The 18,722-nt window shown below is 39.0% G+C and overlaps 1 protein-coding gene across 5 annotated transcripts in view; it reads left to right on the forward strand.

Moving 5' to 3' along the window:
- Window positions 1-17,992, forward strand: part of PDLIM3 (PDZ and LIM domain 3) — a 39,291-nt gene extending 21,299 nt beyond the window's left edge. For 2 of the 5 annotated variants that reach the window (XM_061585120.1, XM_061585122.1), the window contains 5 exons: window positions 2,643-2,830; window positions 9,386-9,649; window positions 13,594-13,724; window positions 15,468-15,579; window positions 16,158-17,992. In XM_061585120.1, the coding sequence (XP_061441104.1) occupies window positions 2,643-2,830; window positions 9,386-9,649; window positions 13,594-13,724; window positions 15,468-15,579; window positions 16,158-16,347 (885 nt within the window). In that variant the 3' untranslated portion in view covers window positions 16,348-17,992. Of the gene's footprint in view, window positions 1-2,642; window positions 2,831-3,519; window positions 3,588-9,385; window positions 9,650-13,593; window positions 13,725-15,467; window positions 15,580-16,157 lie in introns of all 5 variants that reach the window. The other 3 variants (XM_061585121.1, XM_061585123.1, XM_061585124.1) reach the window with 3 other exon arrangements.
- Window positions 17,993-18,722: the final 730 nt, after the last annotated feature.

Here is an 18,722-nt window from a genome sequence, read left to right on the forward strand (position 1 = left end):
ACATTGAAGACCCATCCCAAATAACTGGAAATCTTTCTCAGTCGCTATCTAGCTTTTGAGATGTAATCAGGTATTGCCCAAATACCTTCAAACATATTTTCTCAGCCATATAGACTGGGAAAATGTTTGAATAAAGAAATACAATTACAGCTTTGATTCTCAGGATACTGATGGGCTCAATATGGCATTTTATGATTTTGCTATACTTGCTTGTATCTACAGAATGCACACAGTTGAAACAAGTGTAGGAATGAACAAGGTATTTCATTGCTGGGGTGTCCACACTATTTAACTGCCAGTTTACTAAAACAATCCAAATGACTCAAGCAAGTTAATAGCCTCACTTAACTAGGTTGTAGATCTGGGAGCACAACAGCTTTTTGTTTCAATGGCACTGTTACCTTTTATTTATTTATTTATTTATTAAACTTGTATACCACCCCATAGCCGAAGCTCTCTGGGCAGTTTACAATAACTTTTGACTTCAGTAAGACTGGAAGTGCTAAAATAAATTGTCTTTAGAACACAACACTTTTTGGAGACATGTCACTGTTTATAGATTTTTTTTAGTTTAGTCTTGTCTACTTTAAAAAAAAGATTGAGCTAGCCATCCTGTGTGTCCATGTCTTGCTTGCTTTAAGGCTAACCTAATGTATAGCTGCGATATTTTCCACAGAAATATGCCAGAATGTTAATACATGCTATAATGGATGCATAAAAATAGAAAATTATATTTATAACAACTAGTTTTTTTATTTCAAAAAATGACTTTGGGCTCCTCCAGACAATCTATTTATTAATCTTTATTTGCTTGCACAAAGCTTACGCAGAGGTTAAATTATATCCCATCTTTATTGAGCATTCATTCTTATTTGTTTGCAGGAGGTTATATGACATTGAGCATTCATCCTGGTTTGCTTGCAGGGTGTTTATACATCTTCCTTTTAATCATTCATTCATTCTACACCATTTTCCCATTTCCTTACTACAAAAGCCTTTTTCTTTTTGTAAAATGGATTTGTTGGGCTACGGCCACAGAGCACTTTAATCCACTTTTGTTGCTCAAACCTAAATTTCCTGTTATGTGCTTGAATCTTTCCTGCAATAATAATAATAATAACAATAACAACAACAACAACAACAAACAATAAACAATAATAACAATAATACCACTTAACCCAATAGCCTCTAAGAGGTGTACAATAAACTTACAAAATATTCAATAAAGATAAAACCAGTTAAAAGTACCTAAAATCAGAAAACCTACTTTAAATGACTGCTAAAATAAAAAGTGCCAGAAGTTCAGTAGGAAGGGGGCCTGTCTGATCGCAGCCAGGAATAAGTTCCACAGAATTGGGCCTACAATACTGAATGCATGGCTCTGGTGGATACGAACTATGCATCCGAGTCATGGGGGACCATTAACAGGGAGTCCCCAAAATACCTCAGTAAATCAAGGATATAAAGAATCGGCAGTCCTAAGATATCCTGAACCTAAGTTTTTAAGGAACTTGTAAATTAATACAAGAAACTTGAACTTGGCCTGGTGACATACAGTCAGCCACTCCAAGCTTTTAAGCACCAGAGTTATCTGCTGGTGGTAGTCAGTCCCCACCAACAGTGTAGCTGCAGCATTTTGCACCAGCTGGAGCTTCCAGTCCAAGCCCAAGGTTAATTCCACACAGAGGACAGAGCACATTGCAGTAATCAAGTCTTCAGGTTACCAATGCATGAATCATCAAGGCAAAGCTAACCCTCTCCAAGACTGACAGTTTGGAGGCATCCTTTCACAGTTCCATGTGAAACATGTTTACTCTGATCTAATTCTATTGATTTAAATGGAGCCTACTCCCACAAGAGTATACATAGGATTGCAGCATTCTTTGATTTAATGTGAGACAGAGAACTTTCTTCCCATCTTCTGATAATGTCTAGTAATCCAAAATGTGTGATGTCATTGCGCTCAGAGGTTTGCCAGCCCCATTTCGCTTTATTGGATCCAGTTTGCAGGGGTGAGGAATCTTGCAGTTCAGTGACAACGTGAATTATCTTGTTTTGGAATTACTAGACTGGGAAAGACAGGAGGAGGAAGAGGAGGCACATGCTTTACTAATTTTGGCCACACCTCTTCTGTAATATCAAATTACAGCCAAACTCTCACAGTTTCTTCTACAGCAGTTAACATCCTCCTTACAGTATGTACTCCTCCATATATTTTCTATGGTGAATCACAAGATGCTTGCTTAGTGGTTTATTAAGGGTAGAAAACACTCACTGTTCTGTTGATTCTAGTACGTCTCCACCTCTCTCTTCTGAAAATGGGGACACATTATGCTAGTCAAACCCTGTTCCTTTTTACAGTGAAATTTGGTGGGAGCAGCTTGAGTGCAATTTTTTAAAAAATCAGCTTCAAAGAGATTTTGCAACTGATCGGCAGATCAACCTGTTCCCCCTCCAGGTGTGGCTAATGAAATGCTTTGCTCTGGCAACTAGTGTGTTTACAGCCTAAATCAAAGCCTTTGTTGTCACTTTGCAGCAAGATGCACTTTATTGATGAGGAGCAGCAGCACTGCCAGTTGTGCTTGTTATTGGCTTCAATGTGCATTGTAGCTTTGTGTATTTTGTCTGCCTGTTATGCACAGGAATTCAAGCCCATTGGTGTAGCTCACAACAGAAGGGCCCAGCCTTTTGTTGCAGCAGCAAACCTTGATGACAAAAGACAGGTGGTGAGCTCTGCCTATAACTCTCCAATTGGGCTGTATTCATCTGGCAATATACATGATGCTCTTCATGGACAGCTGCGGGGTCTTATCCCTAACTCATCTGAAAAGTAAGTAAGATGCTGAAAGATGGTGTTCTGCTGCAACATACATCTACCAGGTTTCATATTCTTGAGTCCAGCTCTTGCTATTTTTGTTGTTTCCTGATGCTCAAAACATAATAAATGCTCTTCAGAATATTTACCTCTAAAGTGAACATTCAAGCAGGCAAGACCAATATTGTAGACATTTCTGCCCTAGACGATTGGCTACACAAAACATTGTTAATATTAATATTGAGCACATTCCAGCCAAAGCTAAACACTGAAGGCTATAATCCTTTGGGCATTCACTCAACATTCACGTGGGAGCCCCATTGGGTTTAATTTGATTTACTTCTGAGTAAACATGGATAGGATCAGGCAGCAAGTCTTATTGATTTCAACAGGCAACATGTAAGCCTTTGACGTGTAGCCTCATCCTAAGTAATGTGTACTCAAATGTAAGTCCCGCTGTGTTCAATGAGACATATTCCCAAATATATGAGGCTTGCAGCCTTAAAAGTACTTAACTTTGGCTTGATTGTCCCCAGTGTTCTCTTTTTCTCACAATGGCATCAAATGTATTAATACTACTACTATATGACTTACAACTCAATAATTTGCAATATGTGTGGTTAACTAATCTTCTCTGGAAAGAAATATGTGGCTGGCTGAAGATGCTTTTTTTAAAAAAAATCTTTCCTTTTTTTCTTCTCTAGGACATGGGCTACTTTGAACACAAGCATAATATTCGGCCCAAACCTTTCGTAGTTTCAGGCCCGAGCAGGTTATAAATTCTCTGTGTAATCTGTAAATGGGTGCATGGTGTCTCAATGTTTCATATGAAAAGAGTAACATTGCTACTTCAGTATGTGGTACAGCCTTCTAATGAATAAAATGCTTGCTTCACAGCATCCAAAAATCTGAAATCAAAATGCCATTCCCAAAGAATAGAGACCTGATTCTTGTGTCAGGGAGAGTATTGGTGAAATGGCACACATTTAGTGCAAGTATTGATCAAAGCCACAACAATATGCCAAGCAGTAATTCCCCCCCCTCCAAAAAAAATCCAGTTAATTTCACCAGAGCTTCAACAGAGCTCAGAAAATTGCTTAGTGCATTACATCCCAGAAGACTAGAGGTCTAAACTGAAATCTGTATATTGTTTCCAAGTTTAAAATGCGGTAAGAAAAAATGTAGTACAGTAGTTAACGTGCATACATATTACAAGAGGACTACGATGTTGGGCTGTTAGGCTAGAAGTGAGAATGAGAAAAGCTAAAAGGAGGGAAGGGCCACAAATGGAGCCTCCCTAAGCTAAGGCCACCTGTTGTACACCAGTCGTGGATAAGAATATGTTGCACTCTGAAAAAATAGAGAAGGAATAGGGTTAGATATGGATGCGTCTCCCTGTCATGGAATGCTTAATGATCAGTAGACTTTTATGAAGATTGTGACTTGATGGTTGAAAATGTATAGTACTGGAGGTTAAGAAAGAAGCACTCGGGTTCTGCTTGCGGGCTTCCCCCAAGCACCTGGTTGGCCACTGTGAGAACAGGATGCTGGACTAGATGGGCCACTGGCCTGATCCAGCAGGCTCTTCTTATGTTCTTATGTACTTATATTTATGTCCCCCAAAGAGGGGACAGTTTTGCAGTGTATAACAAATTGCACACCTGCACTCATTTTATTTCTCTTTTGTGGTCAAATCATGCCATATTATTTATTTATTTAAACCATTTTAAAAACTTCATCCCAAGGATGGGGTGGGTAACAGCAAAATTAAATAAAATACATTGCCCATACATAAAATCATAAAAACACACTAAAAGCAAAAGAACAACCATTACTAAACAGCAGTTACCATTCCCAAAAGGGTGCGTAAAAGCTACATTTTGAGCTGGTGTCTAAACGCCATCAAAGTGAGTACCAGCAGAATTTCAGGGGGCAGGGAGTTCCGAAGCTAGGGTGAAACAACTGGGAAGGCTGGCACCTGCATCAACCCCAGATATGCAACTCCTAGTGGTGGAGCACTAAGCGGAGGTGGCTGATGCACAGTGGAATTGGTGGAGCAGAAGACAGGATGACTAACAGTAGGTGGAGCCAGAGTTAATGATGGGTGGGATCAACTGCTGCCTGTTGGTAAGAAGGCAGGCAAGTGGAGACTGTCTGAGGGCAGACTGGGGTTGCTGGGGCAGTGCCCCATGGACCAGTCTCCACAAGTGCTAAGATGGACTTCCCTGGCCTATCTTAACTCAGCTATTTTTGAAAAAGGAGTGTTGCAAGAATAAGGACTGAGAATATAGTTCCATGCTGAGGACAACTGTTGAGCTTACATAGCAATATCAACTGAAAGTTGTCTGAAAAACTTTGCTAACTGCACTCCCTCTCCTTCTGCAGCACCAGTGGGCAGTGCCTAATTGCTTATAACAGTACCTTGGCTGTTAACAGTGCGCTTCAGCTTCTGGAGTTAGCAGCATCATTACTGACAAGTCTTGCTCATGCTTTCCAAACGTGGGTCCTGATTTTATTTCTGAACAATGGTGTGTGGCTGCTGTATGGCCATCCCCTTGTATGGATATTTAGCTTGAATGATCTGGCAACTGTAAAGCTTTGTACTTGCTTTGGCACATGTGTGACTCTTCTGGAATTCTTTGTCTTGCCTTTGATGGTAAGGAATGTGCTTTTCTTAAAGCGGTTGACAACATGGTCCTACATAAATTCCACATGGCATTCTTGAGGGAAGGTAGCTCTACACTTTGATGATGAAATATGGACATTGGAACCATGAGGTAGACAAAGCTACCATTAAGCTGTGGGTGATGTTTACTCTGTATCATATTTGAGACAGTAAACACTGCCATTATGCTGTGGGCAATATCTATCTCTATGTCCTATTTGTGGAAGTAAACACCTGAAATTTAGTGCATGTTAGCATTTACATATGAATGGTAATAATAATCAGATTAATATTGTGAATGTTTGAAAACTCAGAGATATAACAGTAGGTGCTGACAATCATATACATGGGATTGCCATTATTCACCAAAAGTGATGAGACAGAAATCTGACTTGACATTCCCCAAATTTGGCATTGTTAATATTCACCAAATTTTGGACATTTAAGGCTGCAATTCTATCATTTTGTACCCTTATCTGGGAGAAGGTAAGACCCATTGAAATCAGTGAGACTTGTGGCTAAGTAAAAAGGCATAGGATTGTGCTGTAAGGAGTGGGACGTTTTTCTGAGAATAGTAGGATGGTGCTGTTGCTGTAGTATTTACACCTCAATCCTACAGCATGTTTATCCAGAATTAAGCCTCATTATTTCTATTACTTTTCTGCTGAATAAGTTCACATCCTTTAAATAGTTTCACACGTCAAGAAGTGGTAATGGTTGTAATAAAGAATGTGCAACAGAATTGTCTGTTCACTCTCCATGTTTCTGCTTTAACATCCAAAAGAGGAACTTTTACAACTGTGATAAAATGCTACCCCCCTTTGTTACTTCTCAATTCTCTAGCCCTGCTTCCTGTAGTATTCAGAGCTGTTATTAGTCTCCTATTTTAAATTTGTAGGTGAAATCAGTAGGGTTTCCTCATTTCTTTCTTAGTAAATATGTTTAGGAAGCAGAACATACCATGTAACTATCATAGAGGTTTTGGAAGGGGAGGACTTTCTTTCCACTGCTAGCCAAGAAAAAAATCACTGTTATCTTCTCATCTAGCGATAACAGAGGCTTTAGAGCAAGGGTTCCCAAACTGTGATCCATGGACCACCAGTGGTCCGCAAGCTTTCAGGTGATCTGTGGCAGCCCTGTAGCCAGCCTTCCTTGTTAGGTGGGGCAGCCACATTTGTAGGTGGCACATTTGGGGGGGAGGGACATAGTGCCAGTCAATCTCTCCCCCTTCTCCCACTCTGGTGGAGAGAATATGAGGGCCAAACCAAGGGAAGGGAAAGGCAGTGACTTTTCCCCTCACTTCTCCATGTAGAGGGTGTGTTAATTTAGATAATGGGCTGTGTAAAAGTCAAGTTAACAGAAAATGTAGTATGAACACCAGGAATTAAATGACTAGCATATTTTTTGTTTCATAAGGGAAAAAAGGATGGTAAGCAGTGAACAAGGGGATACCAAAAGGTCTAAAACAAACAAAATAGTTTATGCTATAACTAAGAAATTAAAAACTAGTGTGGATCTTGTTTTCTCAAAAAATCAGTTTTAATCTTGTGTCATGACAACACCAATACAACTTTAGAAACAGAGTAAATTACAATGCAGCCACAATCAAGCATTTAGGGAGCATGATGCTGAGAATATGCATAACTTTGTTGTTGAAGTCAATGAGATTGAATCCTTAACTTTGTAAAATATTTACAGTATAACACACTTCCTATGCAAAGAACTAAGTGACTGGAAACTAATTGTGACAAGTAATTGGATTTATTTTTTTTTACTGGTTCCTGGGGTGAGTTTTCTGCCCAGAAACCCTGAAAAGGCCTCATGCTGAGCTGTACATATTGGGGAAATCAGAAATTAGGCTGAGTTACAGCCTTGGTGGCCACCCAGCCAGCTAACTGTAGTGTGCACAGTAGTATTTCTGTTCCTCTGGGGCTGTTTTCATCGTTTGTCATCAAGTACTGAAGAAAAAGAAGAAAAAATAGCCACAGTGATTATTTATTTATTTATTTATTTATTAATTAAAATGTATAGACTGCTTGATTGCAAAAAAAAAAAAAGCCCCTCTAAGTGGTTTACAAAAGACAAATTATTGTGAGTATAGTGAGTGCTTTAAAAGACTAAAGGGTAACTTAGGATAGTTATTTTTTTCAGATCACTTTAAGTTATCTCTTTATTTCACTGTTTAGCAATAAGCATCCAATCCTGTTCTGCTTATCACCATAACTGCAAAAAACCCACAAAGTCTTACCTTTTACTGAAGGCAAACAAACATGCTTCTTTATTGCTGGCTAGGTAGAGAACACAACTGAAACTGAAACAGAAAATCAGAACAAAGGAAAGTCCAAGGGGTGGGGTCTAACACTAGCCCATAATACAAAGTTCTAATTTTAAACTCATCAAGGGTCATGTTACAACACTTTTCCCCCCAGGATCCTGTTTTTCCCCCAGGATCACTTAAGTAATTATAGGGTGATTGCGATCATGAAAAATCTACCCTCAGTCAGGAGAAGTCTCGAGTAAGGAGATTTTGGGGGGCTCTTCCAGATTAAACTTTTGTTGTGCGCACACCCTGCCTTGTTCACTGAATGTTTCAGTGGGTCCTATTCTTAAATTGCTCTTGTTATTAAAACAAGCTGTCATTCTTTAAATGGAGGTTGTCATTGTCATATCGCAAATTTAAAAGATAAATTAAAAAGAAAGGGAAATAGTTATTGTGGAAATAAGAGCCAGACATCATGGGACGTGGTGGGATATCCATGATTGGATCCTCCAACTAATTTTCAACTAAAAAGTCGCCACTCGTGTCTCTGAAGCTGATCAGAGCAGCAACACTAGCGGAGCGGGTGCTTAATCATCTCCCTTGTGCTATTCCCCTGATCTAAATCACCGCCATTGAAGCTATTTGCAGGGCAGGAGAAAGGTGTAGGCAGAGATGCTGTACCTATATGCCCTGTAGGGCTAACAGCAACTACACTGGGTGATATAGATCAGGTAAATGCTGCAGGGGACTGAATTAAACTCTCTCCCCTGTTAACTGTCAGGGAGGAGTTAAAAAAGAGATGATACTAAAAGTTTTTAGCAATAACATTTACTATGGTAATATTCCGATGGCTTGTAAACAGATGAAGACACAACTTCTATCACAGTGAGATTGTGTCACACCGCAATTCTGAATCAAGACAAATGTAGTCAACTGCAAACATTACATTTCTGGCCTATGTAGTTTTTGTCTTGGACCACTGGATTTTTAAAATTGGAAACACTAAAATTAAGAATCGACAAAGGAGGCATGCTATTGCAATCTGAAACAAATGCAAGAATCAAATCTGAGATGTTTAATATTTCCTGTGGCATCAAGAACTATAATTTGCAAATCTTCAGACTTGCTATAATTGGTGCTTAGGATTAGTTGTATTACCATTATACCAGTGCATTGTTCCACTGGTGTTACTTCAGTGCTAGGCAAGCATCATAGATACATTGGCATAATATTGGAAATATCAGCATTATCTCACCAGGTTGTTGTTATTTTGTGCATCACTTCCAAATTTTCTTCTGATGCTGATTTACTGCCTGAATCTGGTCAGACTATTACTAACCTGTATAATCCTTGTCATAATTACATGCTGAAGCAAATAGCATAAGACAATCAAACATTTGATGAGCTATAAAACATGGGGGAAATTGCATAATATGACCTCTTTAAATTTATGGTAGATTATACACTGTAGGGAAGAGTACACAAAAGTTGTGTTTCACAAAATGTGATTTTGGTTGATTTTCTTGCATTTGATTCCTTTTTGGCTCTTTCATCGCTCTTGAGAACTTTTCTGCTCCCTGTTATTCGTCTTTATCTTTTCTCTCTGGCTTGCATCACATTTTTTGTGTACCGGTTTTTGGCACAGTGTTTGCAGTACTCCCTCTGGTATTGATGGCGGCAGCGGACGTAGCACACCCTCTTCAGTTAGCACTGTTAGCACTATCTGTCCTACTGAACTGAAAGCTGCAGCTAAGATGGCCCCCAACATTCCCTTAGAAATGGATCTTCCTGGTGTCAAGATTGTACATGCTCAGTTTAACACACCTATGCAGTTGTATTCAGATGACAATATTATGGAAACACTGCAGGGACAGGTTTCTACAGCACTGGGGGAACCAACCCTGATAAGGTAATCTGAGCCACCATGTGTGGTTAGCATATTTCCTAATGCATGAATAGTGCTGCCATTATTATTGCTTCATTATGGCTTTTAAGTGTAGCTAATCCATGTCAGTTCTGAAAACTTAGTCAGTGCCCATTTTGTCATTAATTTAAATGGGATATGGACTGCAGCCTTGGTGAAACTGTTCCATGGAAGATGTACAGACGGGCAAAATGTAACCTAAGTTGAGAATGGTTTCATTAATGTTGGTCACATTCACACCATACATTTATTCCACAATTATTCCACATTAAACAGTGATGGCTTACCCCAAAGAATCCTGGGAAGTGTAGTTTATTAAGGGTGCTGAGAGTTGGTTAGGAGACCTCCTATTTCTCTTACAGACCTGCAATTCCCAGAGTTCCCTGGAAAGAGGGATTTATTGTTATATCACTCTGAGAACTGTAGCTCTGTGAGAACAGGAGTTTTCTCTCAGCACCTTTCACAAACTACACTTCCCAGGATTCTTTGGGGGAAGCCATAACTGTTTAAAGTAGAATAAATGTATGGTGTGAATGTGACCATTATCTGAAATGCCTACAGACAGATGTGTACAATAATTTGTTTATGCTGCTTTTCAAATAATAGGAGCTGAGTATAAGAATTTTTGTATCTCATTAGAATTCTTTAAGCCCATGAAGTCTTCATTTCCTTTATTCTAGCTCAAGCTATTGGAAAAGATTCCATTTTCCCTCTCATTACTTAATGCTGCTTCATGCGTTTCAAAGCACCACTCTCATCATTCCTGTCTAGACTATATTGATGAAATATGAAAGCAGGAGTGGGAAAACTGTGGCTCTCCAGATTAGGAATGTTGGAGAATTCCGCACTAAGCGGACATGGAAGTAAAATCGCGGCAGTTTACATTATTGTCTGTGTTCAGGAATGGTAAATCAGTCAAATGAATATAATTAATATTCAGTCATGTTGTTTATGTCTGCAAACAATATTTAATGAATGGTTGGGGGTTTTTACACTGTTTTGATGTTTCCTTTATATTGAAATGGTGTGGAAATAATTGCATCATTAATTACATTAAATTTGTAACATACATAAATTACATGAAACAGCAATGCATGGATAGTAAGGCAAATAATGTTGTATTGGGCAAAAACCGGACTGCAGCGGAATGGAAACAGCACTGACTGTGATGAATACATGTCAGAACTAGGGTTGCCAGGCTCAGGGCCTGAGACTGATCCTGTATCCAAAAGATTTCTCTTCTCCTAAAGTCAGCCAAGTGCAGGTGTTCTTGCAACACTGTAATGGGAAAAACCACAAGGTGGAATTCTCCCTTCCCCCTGCACAACTTTTAAAGATACAGAAGACCTCTTGGTTGCCAGGCCCGGCCTCCAAGAGGTCTTCAGCATCTTTAAAAGTTGTGCAGGAGGAAGGGAGAATCCCACCGTGTGGCTTTTTCCATTACAGTGTTGCAAGAACACCTGCGCTTGGCTAACTTTCTCTTCTCCTAAAGATACAGGATCAGTCTCAGGCCCTGAGCTTGGCAACCCTAGTCAGAACAGAAATCGCTGCCTTCTCATAGCCCTAGTAGAGACGTTGTTGGACTTCATTTTCCATTATCTCTGACCATTAGTAATGGTGGCTGAACCTGAAAGGAGTTGGAGTCCAGCAGCACCAGAAGGCCAGAGGTTCCCCATCCCTATATCTAAATTCTGTGGCAATTAGGATAAAGTATATGTTAGGACTGTCAACCAGTAAAAGATTTGTGCAGTACAATTGTATCCATGTTTACTCAGAAGTAAGTCCCAGTACATTCAATAAGGTTTACTCCCCAGTAAATGAGTTTAGGATTACAAAATGAGGCTGCAATCTTATGTATATTTACCGGAGACTAAACCCCATTAAACACAGTGGGACTTATATCTGAGTAAACATGCATAGGATTGCACTGTTAGTTCATTCTTCTGGCTTTTCACTCATCTGGCAAAATGTAATTTTGCTGTTTATTTCTGGAAGGTTTTTCAACGCCAAAAGTCTTTAAAGATTGTTATTGAGGTAATGAATATCTGGTATCTGTTAATGGAGTTAAAACATGGGATAAGCTTTATATTTAAAGGAATTTTCACATTCTAGAGCAGGTAACACTCCTTAAAGTAAATCTTTGGATAATCCTTCCTTTTAATAATTTGTAGTGCACGTTTTTCCCATTTACATTAATGAGGTAGCTATCAAGTTAAAAATATTGTTTTATACTGTTTTGATTTATTTTATACTTGCATTTTTAATTGTCATTAGCCATATCATGAAAGGTTTAAAATTATTATAATAAACAAAGCTATTTTTCCATTAAAGCTAAAACGCTTTAAACCTATATGCAATATGTAACTACAAAGACTGCACATTTTCTAGGAATCAATGTTAGGAGGGAGGGAAATTGAGAGAGACTACATGTTATGCCAGGAAGATTCAGATATAGTTTGATTATGCTTCATGTACGTTTCTTTAGGTTTGTGTAAATTTTATTCTCACTTGTGTTTGCATTGGGGACAAATTAAAGGAAAATGTTGTATCTCACTAGGAGATCAAGAAGTTTAAGTTTGATTAACCTCTTATACCATTTTATTCAGATTTGTTTACATTTTAGTTATGTTACTTCTACATTGGTGTAGTTGCCCTTACTTGTCAAACTCTTATAGTCTGACAACTGGACATTAACTATCAAAATTAGGGGTCCTATCATTTACATCAATAGGAAGTGAGGACATTCAAACCTGCCTAGATTATCCTATACTAGTATTTTAAAAATTACATTTACACCAAAATATATAGACAATTGTCTAATCTTGTGGAAAATGGACATCTCTAAACTTTTAAAACTCTTTCTGGGCTGACAAAGTTGCCCTATTTTCTGCATAGTGATTCTCTGGGGTGTTCATTAAATGAGCTATCTTTACCCGTTGTGCACTCCTGGACTAAATATCCATTTATCATATTACAGGTAGTGGCAAACATGCTTTTGGGAACCACTCCAGAAAAAAAAGAGCTTTGAGATATTTCTGTTGATGGGGTTCATTTTCACTCAGCATGAACTTGGAAATGCCATCTTATTGCCCAGGAGTATTTTGTGTCTAGTAACTAATATCACCCTTAACTCTCTTCTTGTGGGATGTTCCAATTACCTTCATGATATCTATTAAAGATCAAGATCTAAGTCTAAAATAATGAGCTGTGATTTCCTTTGGAAACCAGTAAAAAGATTTAAAATTTGCATTTGCTGATGAAATGTATCTTTAGATATGTATACTTATCTGGGAGTAAGCCCTACTTAACACAGTGGACCTTACTTCTGAGTAGATATCTGTAGGATTGCACTGTGAAGCACCATGTAAAAACCACTTTTCTCTTTGGTTTAACGGTTTTATGATCTTTTGCTGCTACTGCATTTGATTGCTGGGTTGGTGATTTTATTTTTGTTTTTACAAGATTTGTTTATTTATTGGTTTGTAAGCTACTTTGAACACAAACTAGGAAGACAAGGAGAAACAAATTCTAATTTTTATGAAAACTATGCAATTATTTTGAACATTTTTCATTTTTAAAGACTGTGGCCTGGATCCAAAGAACCATCCAGCTAATTCTACATGCTCAAGTGAGATTTGAACTTCCTCCCTCCATAACACAGAGCATATCTTCCTTTGAAACCAAAGGGAGTTTCACAAAGTTTGTGAGATGGTATTGCCGGGATGAGGATCTGTTTCTCAGAGGTAACAAGTCAATAATTCCATTAGGCAAAACCAAAGCCTTAGGCAAAGCTAAATTAGTTTTTTGGATCCCAGCCTGTTAAGTTGTTAAGTAATTTTATGATATTCATTTAATAAGTTGATATCCTAATATTTCCACCTTCTGTTCTGTATTGGTTAACTATTTCATCCTGCTTATTGATTTTGCAGTGACCCAGTACCAGCTGCAGTGCCCCAGTCTGATGTTTACAGACTCCTACATGATGACCAGCAAGGACCGAGTCAGCCACGTCAGTCCGGTTCCTTTAAGATTCTCCAAGACATGGTCTCTGATGAATCTGGTTAGTTGCCGTTTTTGTGTATCGTTTCACTTAGGGTGCATTGCGTGTGTGGGAGGGCACATGATACAGCCACCTTTTTGGACTGGTCAGTCACTTGATTGGAGACAATGAGGGCAGCCACTTACATGTCACCAAAAAAGAGGGAATATGTCACCAAAAAAAGAAAAAGGGGGGGGGAGAGGATGCAGATTTCCATAATATTTGCATGTGCTAATTTACATAAATAGCTGCAAATTTAGAAATAATTACTATATTTTAAATAGAAATAAAATGCATCTCATTATTGTGGGGAAGACTGTGACCAGGTGATCTGTGTGCCTGCTCAGCCTATCGATAAGCAATTTCAAGGCCCCTGTTCTCCCTTCTTTCTTTTTTTAAAATGTGTTTATTGGTTTTTGTGTGTGTAAAGAACAATACATAAAACACAGGAAAAAATACACAAACAAGGTCTCATTGTTGTGTGGTCACAATTAGGGTATGAGGAAACCGAGGAGAGGTAAATTGGATCTTATGAGCAAAATAACCATCCCAAATTTAATTAAAGAAGCCTCTCCAGAAATGTCTATGAGCTATTGGTGGTCTCTTTCCCTTAGCTGAATCATTGACAAAGGAAAGGAATGCAAACCAGACCTCCTTGAATGTAGCCAATTTTGGGCAGCATCTGGCCTTACACACCAAACCAGTGAGCTTCTCAGAAAGAGCTTGGGACCAGATCCTAGAACACCAGTTGTCCAGTGTGAAATCAGATGATGCTTTTCACCCTCCCGCAATCGTCATTCGTGCTGCCACCAGGAGAAAATACATTAAATCCATGTGTAGTAATTTGGCCTGTTCTCCCTTCTTATGGTTTGTTATCTTTAAGCCAGACTTGGATTGGATCACCCTTCAAATAAAATATTTCTTCAGAGTGGCCTGTCCCAAAAGCCTTTCAAATACAGGATTGTAAAGTAGGGACACAAGGTCACTTTAGAGGCTGCCTGAGAACCCAAGGTACACTACCTTGAGTTCCATGATAGAAGAAATCTGGGATATAAACACACTAAATAAAGGAAAGCCTAAACAGAACATGCACAATGATACCAATATCACATGTAAATCAAGGGAGATCAATGTACCGAGGCCACGTGTTCACACAAAAAATTGACAGTCATCGAGATAAAAGAACCATATATTTATTTAATTAAATGACATCAGCTAACTTACTGTGCAGTCTTACGACTGTGTATTCAGAAGTAAATCCTACTGTGCTGAATAGGACTTACCACTCCCCCCCTCCATTTATGATTGTGCCTAAGAGAGAGAGGCTATAGACATGGCACCTGCATATCCTAGTAAATGGTAATTAGTGAATTTCCTTTTTTAAAAAAAAAGAAGCGTTAAAAGTGAGGAAATCACTAACATTTTGTCAGAGTATTTGGATAGTTAAAAGAAGAGTCAAACTAGATGTGTGTGGTTAGGATATCCTATGGGTTTTTGTTTGTTTTATGTTAATGGAGCAGTCCCATCTGGTGAGTCTGAAGAAGGGAAAATGACAGTGGAGATGGGAAAGTGAGACTGAAGGACTTTTTTACTATTTTTCCTGTGCCATTTCCTCAGTTTAAATTGTCCTCCCCCAATGCTGCTTGTTAAAGAATTCTAACATTGTGACACAAAATTAATTCTAAATGTTTAATTCAAGAAATGTAGTAGCAGCCCTGGGCTCTGCTTTGTAAACAGAAGTGGTGTCTTTTTCTTTTTCTGCAGACGGTCGGCCCACCGCTATAAGGAGCGTAAAAGCACCAATAACAAAGGTGTCTGCTAGTGGGGGAAGCGTGCCAAAAGTGCCCTTGTGTGACAAGTGTGGCAATGGAATTGTGTAAGATACTCTATTTTACTTATAATTGATTTGTAGCAGATCTTCACAACAGTTCACATTGATTTAGTAAAAAATAATCTGGCATTTCTCTTTCCTGATATTAAACAAAAGTCAAACCATTCACACATCTTTACAGAGGGAAGAGAGCTTGCCAATTAAACAGTTCAAATTTCCAAATTACTATTTTTTGGATTGTGCATTATACATTTTGTTTCATATATTTTTAAAGGTTGCATAAGCTGAAGGGTTGGGCCAGCACTATAAATAAAGTCTGCATATCCTGGGTTGCTCTAAAAGTAATGTTGGCTAAGCTTTTTGATTTTACATGCTCTGCTTGGCTCCCACCGAAATTTGACCTCAGCAGGCTGCCTAACAGATGCTGTGCAGATTGGCTGTAGGATCAGGAGCTGCAGAGGTAAGGAAGCCTGAAGTTTACATAGGGGTGTGCATTAACCAGAAATCTTTGCTTGAAGCCCTCTAATTATAATTTTTTCTAACTTGTTCCTTAAAGCATATTCATGATGTTCTTATTGAACTGTAACTTCTTGATTTACTTTCTCCCTCTCTGTGATCAACAGTGGTACAGTGGTGAAGGCGCGTGATAAGCACAGGCACCCGGAATGTTTCGTATGCTCCGACTGCAACATCAACCTGAAGCAGAAAGGCTACTTCTTTGTGGAGGGGCAATTATACTGTGAAGCTCATGCACGAGCTCGCATGAGGCCCCCAGAGGGATATGAAGCTGTCACTGTTTATCCCAAGGCTTAACTGTTTGGAGACACAAATACCTGCATGCATACATAAGGCACTATCAGCTTACAGCAGCAATACAATTGACTGCCTGAATCCAGCATTCTGCTTTTTAAAAATGGGTAGGGGAACGGAATGGAGATGTTGAGTGAAGAATTATGTTTCTTGTAGCCCATATTGGAATTATTTCTCCAGAAATTATTGCTGTCACTGCCAGTGTAATCTGATGGGGCATAAATATGATCCTGTACACACTATATTAAGAGCTTTGCACCAGTCGAGTACTTGTATAATGCTTACAGTAATCTACAGTGAGAGAACCATTTCCCCCCCAGATTTTCACATTCAATTTTTGCACAAGTATCCTACAAAAAGGGACCTAGTCCACAGCTGTTCTAAGCACCCAAACCCTGAAAACAAATCTTTAAGCTGAAGGCATACACACTGTATGAAGAAAGCTCACTGTGCTGTGCGTGTGATGAGAGTTCTTTGGTACTGACATCTGCCTCTAGCATAGTTGGCAACTGGTATGTGAGTTTTTATCCCTCCCTGCTGGATTACTGCTACTCCTGTCATCAGCTTCTCCTCCAACTGTAAAACAAAGCACACTGGTGCTGTGTACCAGAGATGGATCTGGCAGTAGAGCATTTAATTTCCTAGCTAGAGGAGAATAAAACAGCAGCAGTGACAGAGGCAGCAGGTGAGCAAACAAGGTGAGGTAAGGCTTGCCTATCAGCATTTGATTCACTGGTATGCTAGACAAACATTAGTATCAAAACAGCGCTATCTTAAGAACTAAATTAGCGTGTATCTTCAGTCTTCAACCATTAAACCATTGTACTTAAAAAAACCCACCTTTTATCATTTATATCCAACAATCAAACTATTATTCCCTATGCTAGAGATGAGGAACCTGTGGTCCTCCAGAAGTTGTTGGAGTTCAGTTTCCATTAGCCCCAGCCAACATGACCAATGGTAAGGAATGATGGAAGTTGTAGTCTAGCAACATCTGGAGGGCCATAGGTTCTTCATCTCTGACTGTGTCATAGCATAGGGTTTAACTTTCCACTACTTTTGAAATGTGCTAACATATTACTTATGAAACACAGTTTTTTCCTCAGATTGAAATGTATCACTTCAGTCACATAAATTCATTGTCTATGCCCTCATTGCTTTCCGTAGACTGATCATGACAAATAAAATATATGAAAATGCCATGATCCAAAGAACCATGGAATTAGTTCCACAAGGAGGATGGAAATGCTGTTCTTGGAGAGCAGGCCTCCAAGCCTCAGGGCAAACGCTTAACTCTGATCTAATGAGAGAGAGATCCATGTGCACATCTGAATTCACATTTGTATGTTTCCTGATGATCATCTGGGCCCCATTGAACTGACTGGATAAGTCTTTGCCTACTGATGAGAATGCACATCCCCATTACAGATAATAGTTGCAACTAGAGGTCGATTGGGGAGTTTACTTGTGGTATATGATGTGGGTCAAAGAATTGTAGTAGTGTATCTTTAAAAAAAATCACACTGAACATGTAAACTTTGGACATGCTAAACAAGTTGTTCAGATCACAGTCAAAGCAATTTGAGAATATAAACTGTACTGAATAGGGTTCCTCTACAAATGCAAATAAATGGCTTTTTAAAAAACATATTTTGCAGCATTTACTTCTTACACGTTCATTACATTCATAATCAGGAAAATGGGCATTCAGGAACTCAAGATGTTTGAAAAACTGGCGGTGGCGATGGTGGTAGTAGTAATAGTGGTACATGCTATATGTTTTTGGAGGGCAGGGGAGGGGAACAGTGGTAAAATCCTCAAATTAGCAGTTACTTCTGAACAGGGCAACATTACCTTCATACATTTTTGGAAGAAAGCTTGCTGTGGTCAAATAGACTTGAGCTTGTGCCTAGTGAAGTCAACTGCAAGTCTGTTGATAGGTGGTGGCTAGTACAAAAATTGTATATATATACCTTTAAGTTAACAATAGCCTACTTTACTTCACTCTCCCTCGGGTAATACCTTGGCAGTGTTTTGATGTAACCTATATCTTTGCCTGAAGGAAAAGCATCCGTTCTCAAATTCTCTCTCTCTAAAAGGCAAAAGCCTTATATCTGGGATGGGAAATATCTGGCTTGTGGCCCTAATGCAGCTCCCAGTCTAACCCTTGGCACTCTCCCAGGGCACATCCCCTCCCCAAAGCTACGCCCCCTCCCTGGGAAACAATGAAAGGTTTTTTTGTGGTGGTGGGGAGAAGGGAGTGGATAGGAGTACTTGGCAAATGAATACCCTGAGAAGAGATTGCAAAAAGGAATCATGGTTTGAGTTCCTTGGGAAAAGAAAAAAAGAGCTGGAGAATAAAGCTGTCAGAGGACAGG

Source organism: Rhineura floridana, chromosome 9 (assembly GCF_030035675.1).
Source record: "Rhineura floridana isolate rRhiFlo1 chromosome 9, rRhiFlo1.hap2, whole genome shotgun sequence".
Classification (NCBI taxonomy): Eukaryota; Metazoa; Chordata; class Lepidosauria; order Squamata; family Rhineuridae; genus Rhineura; species Rhineura floridana.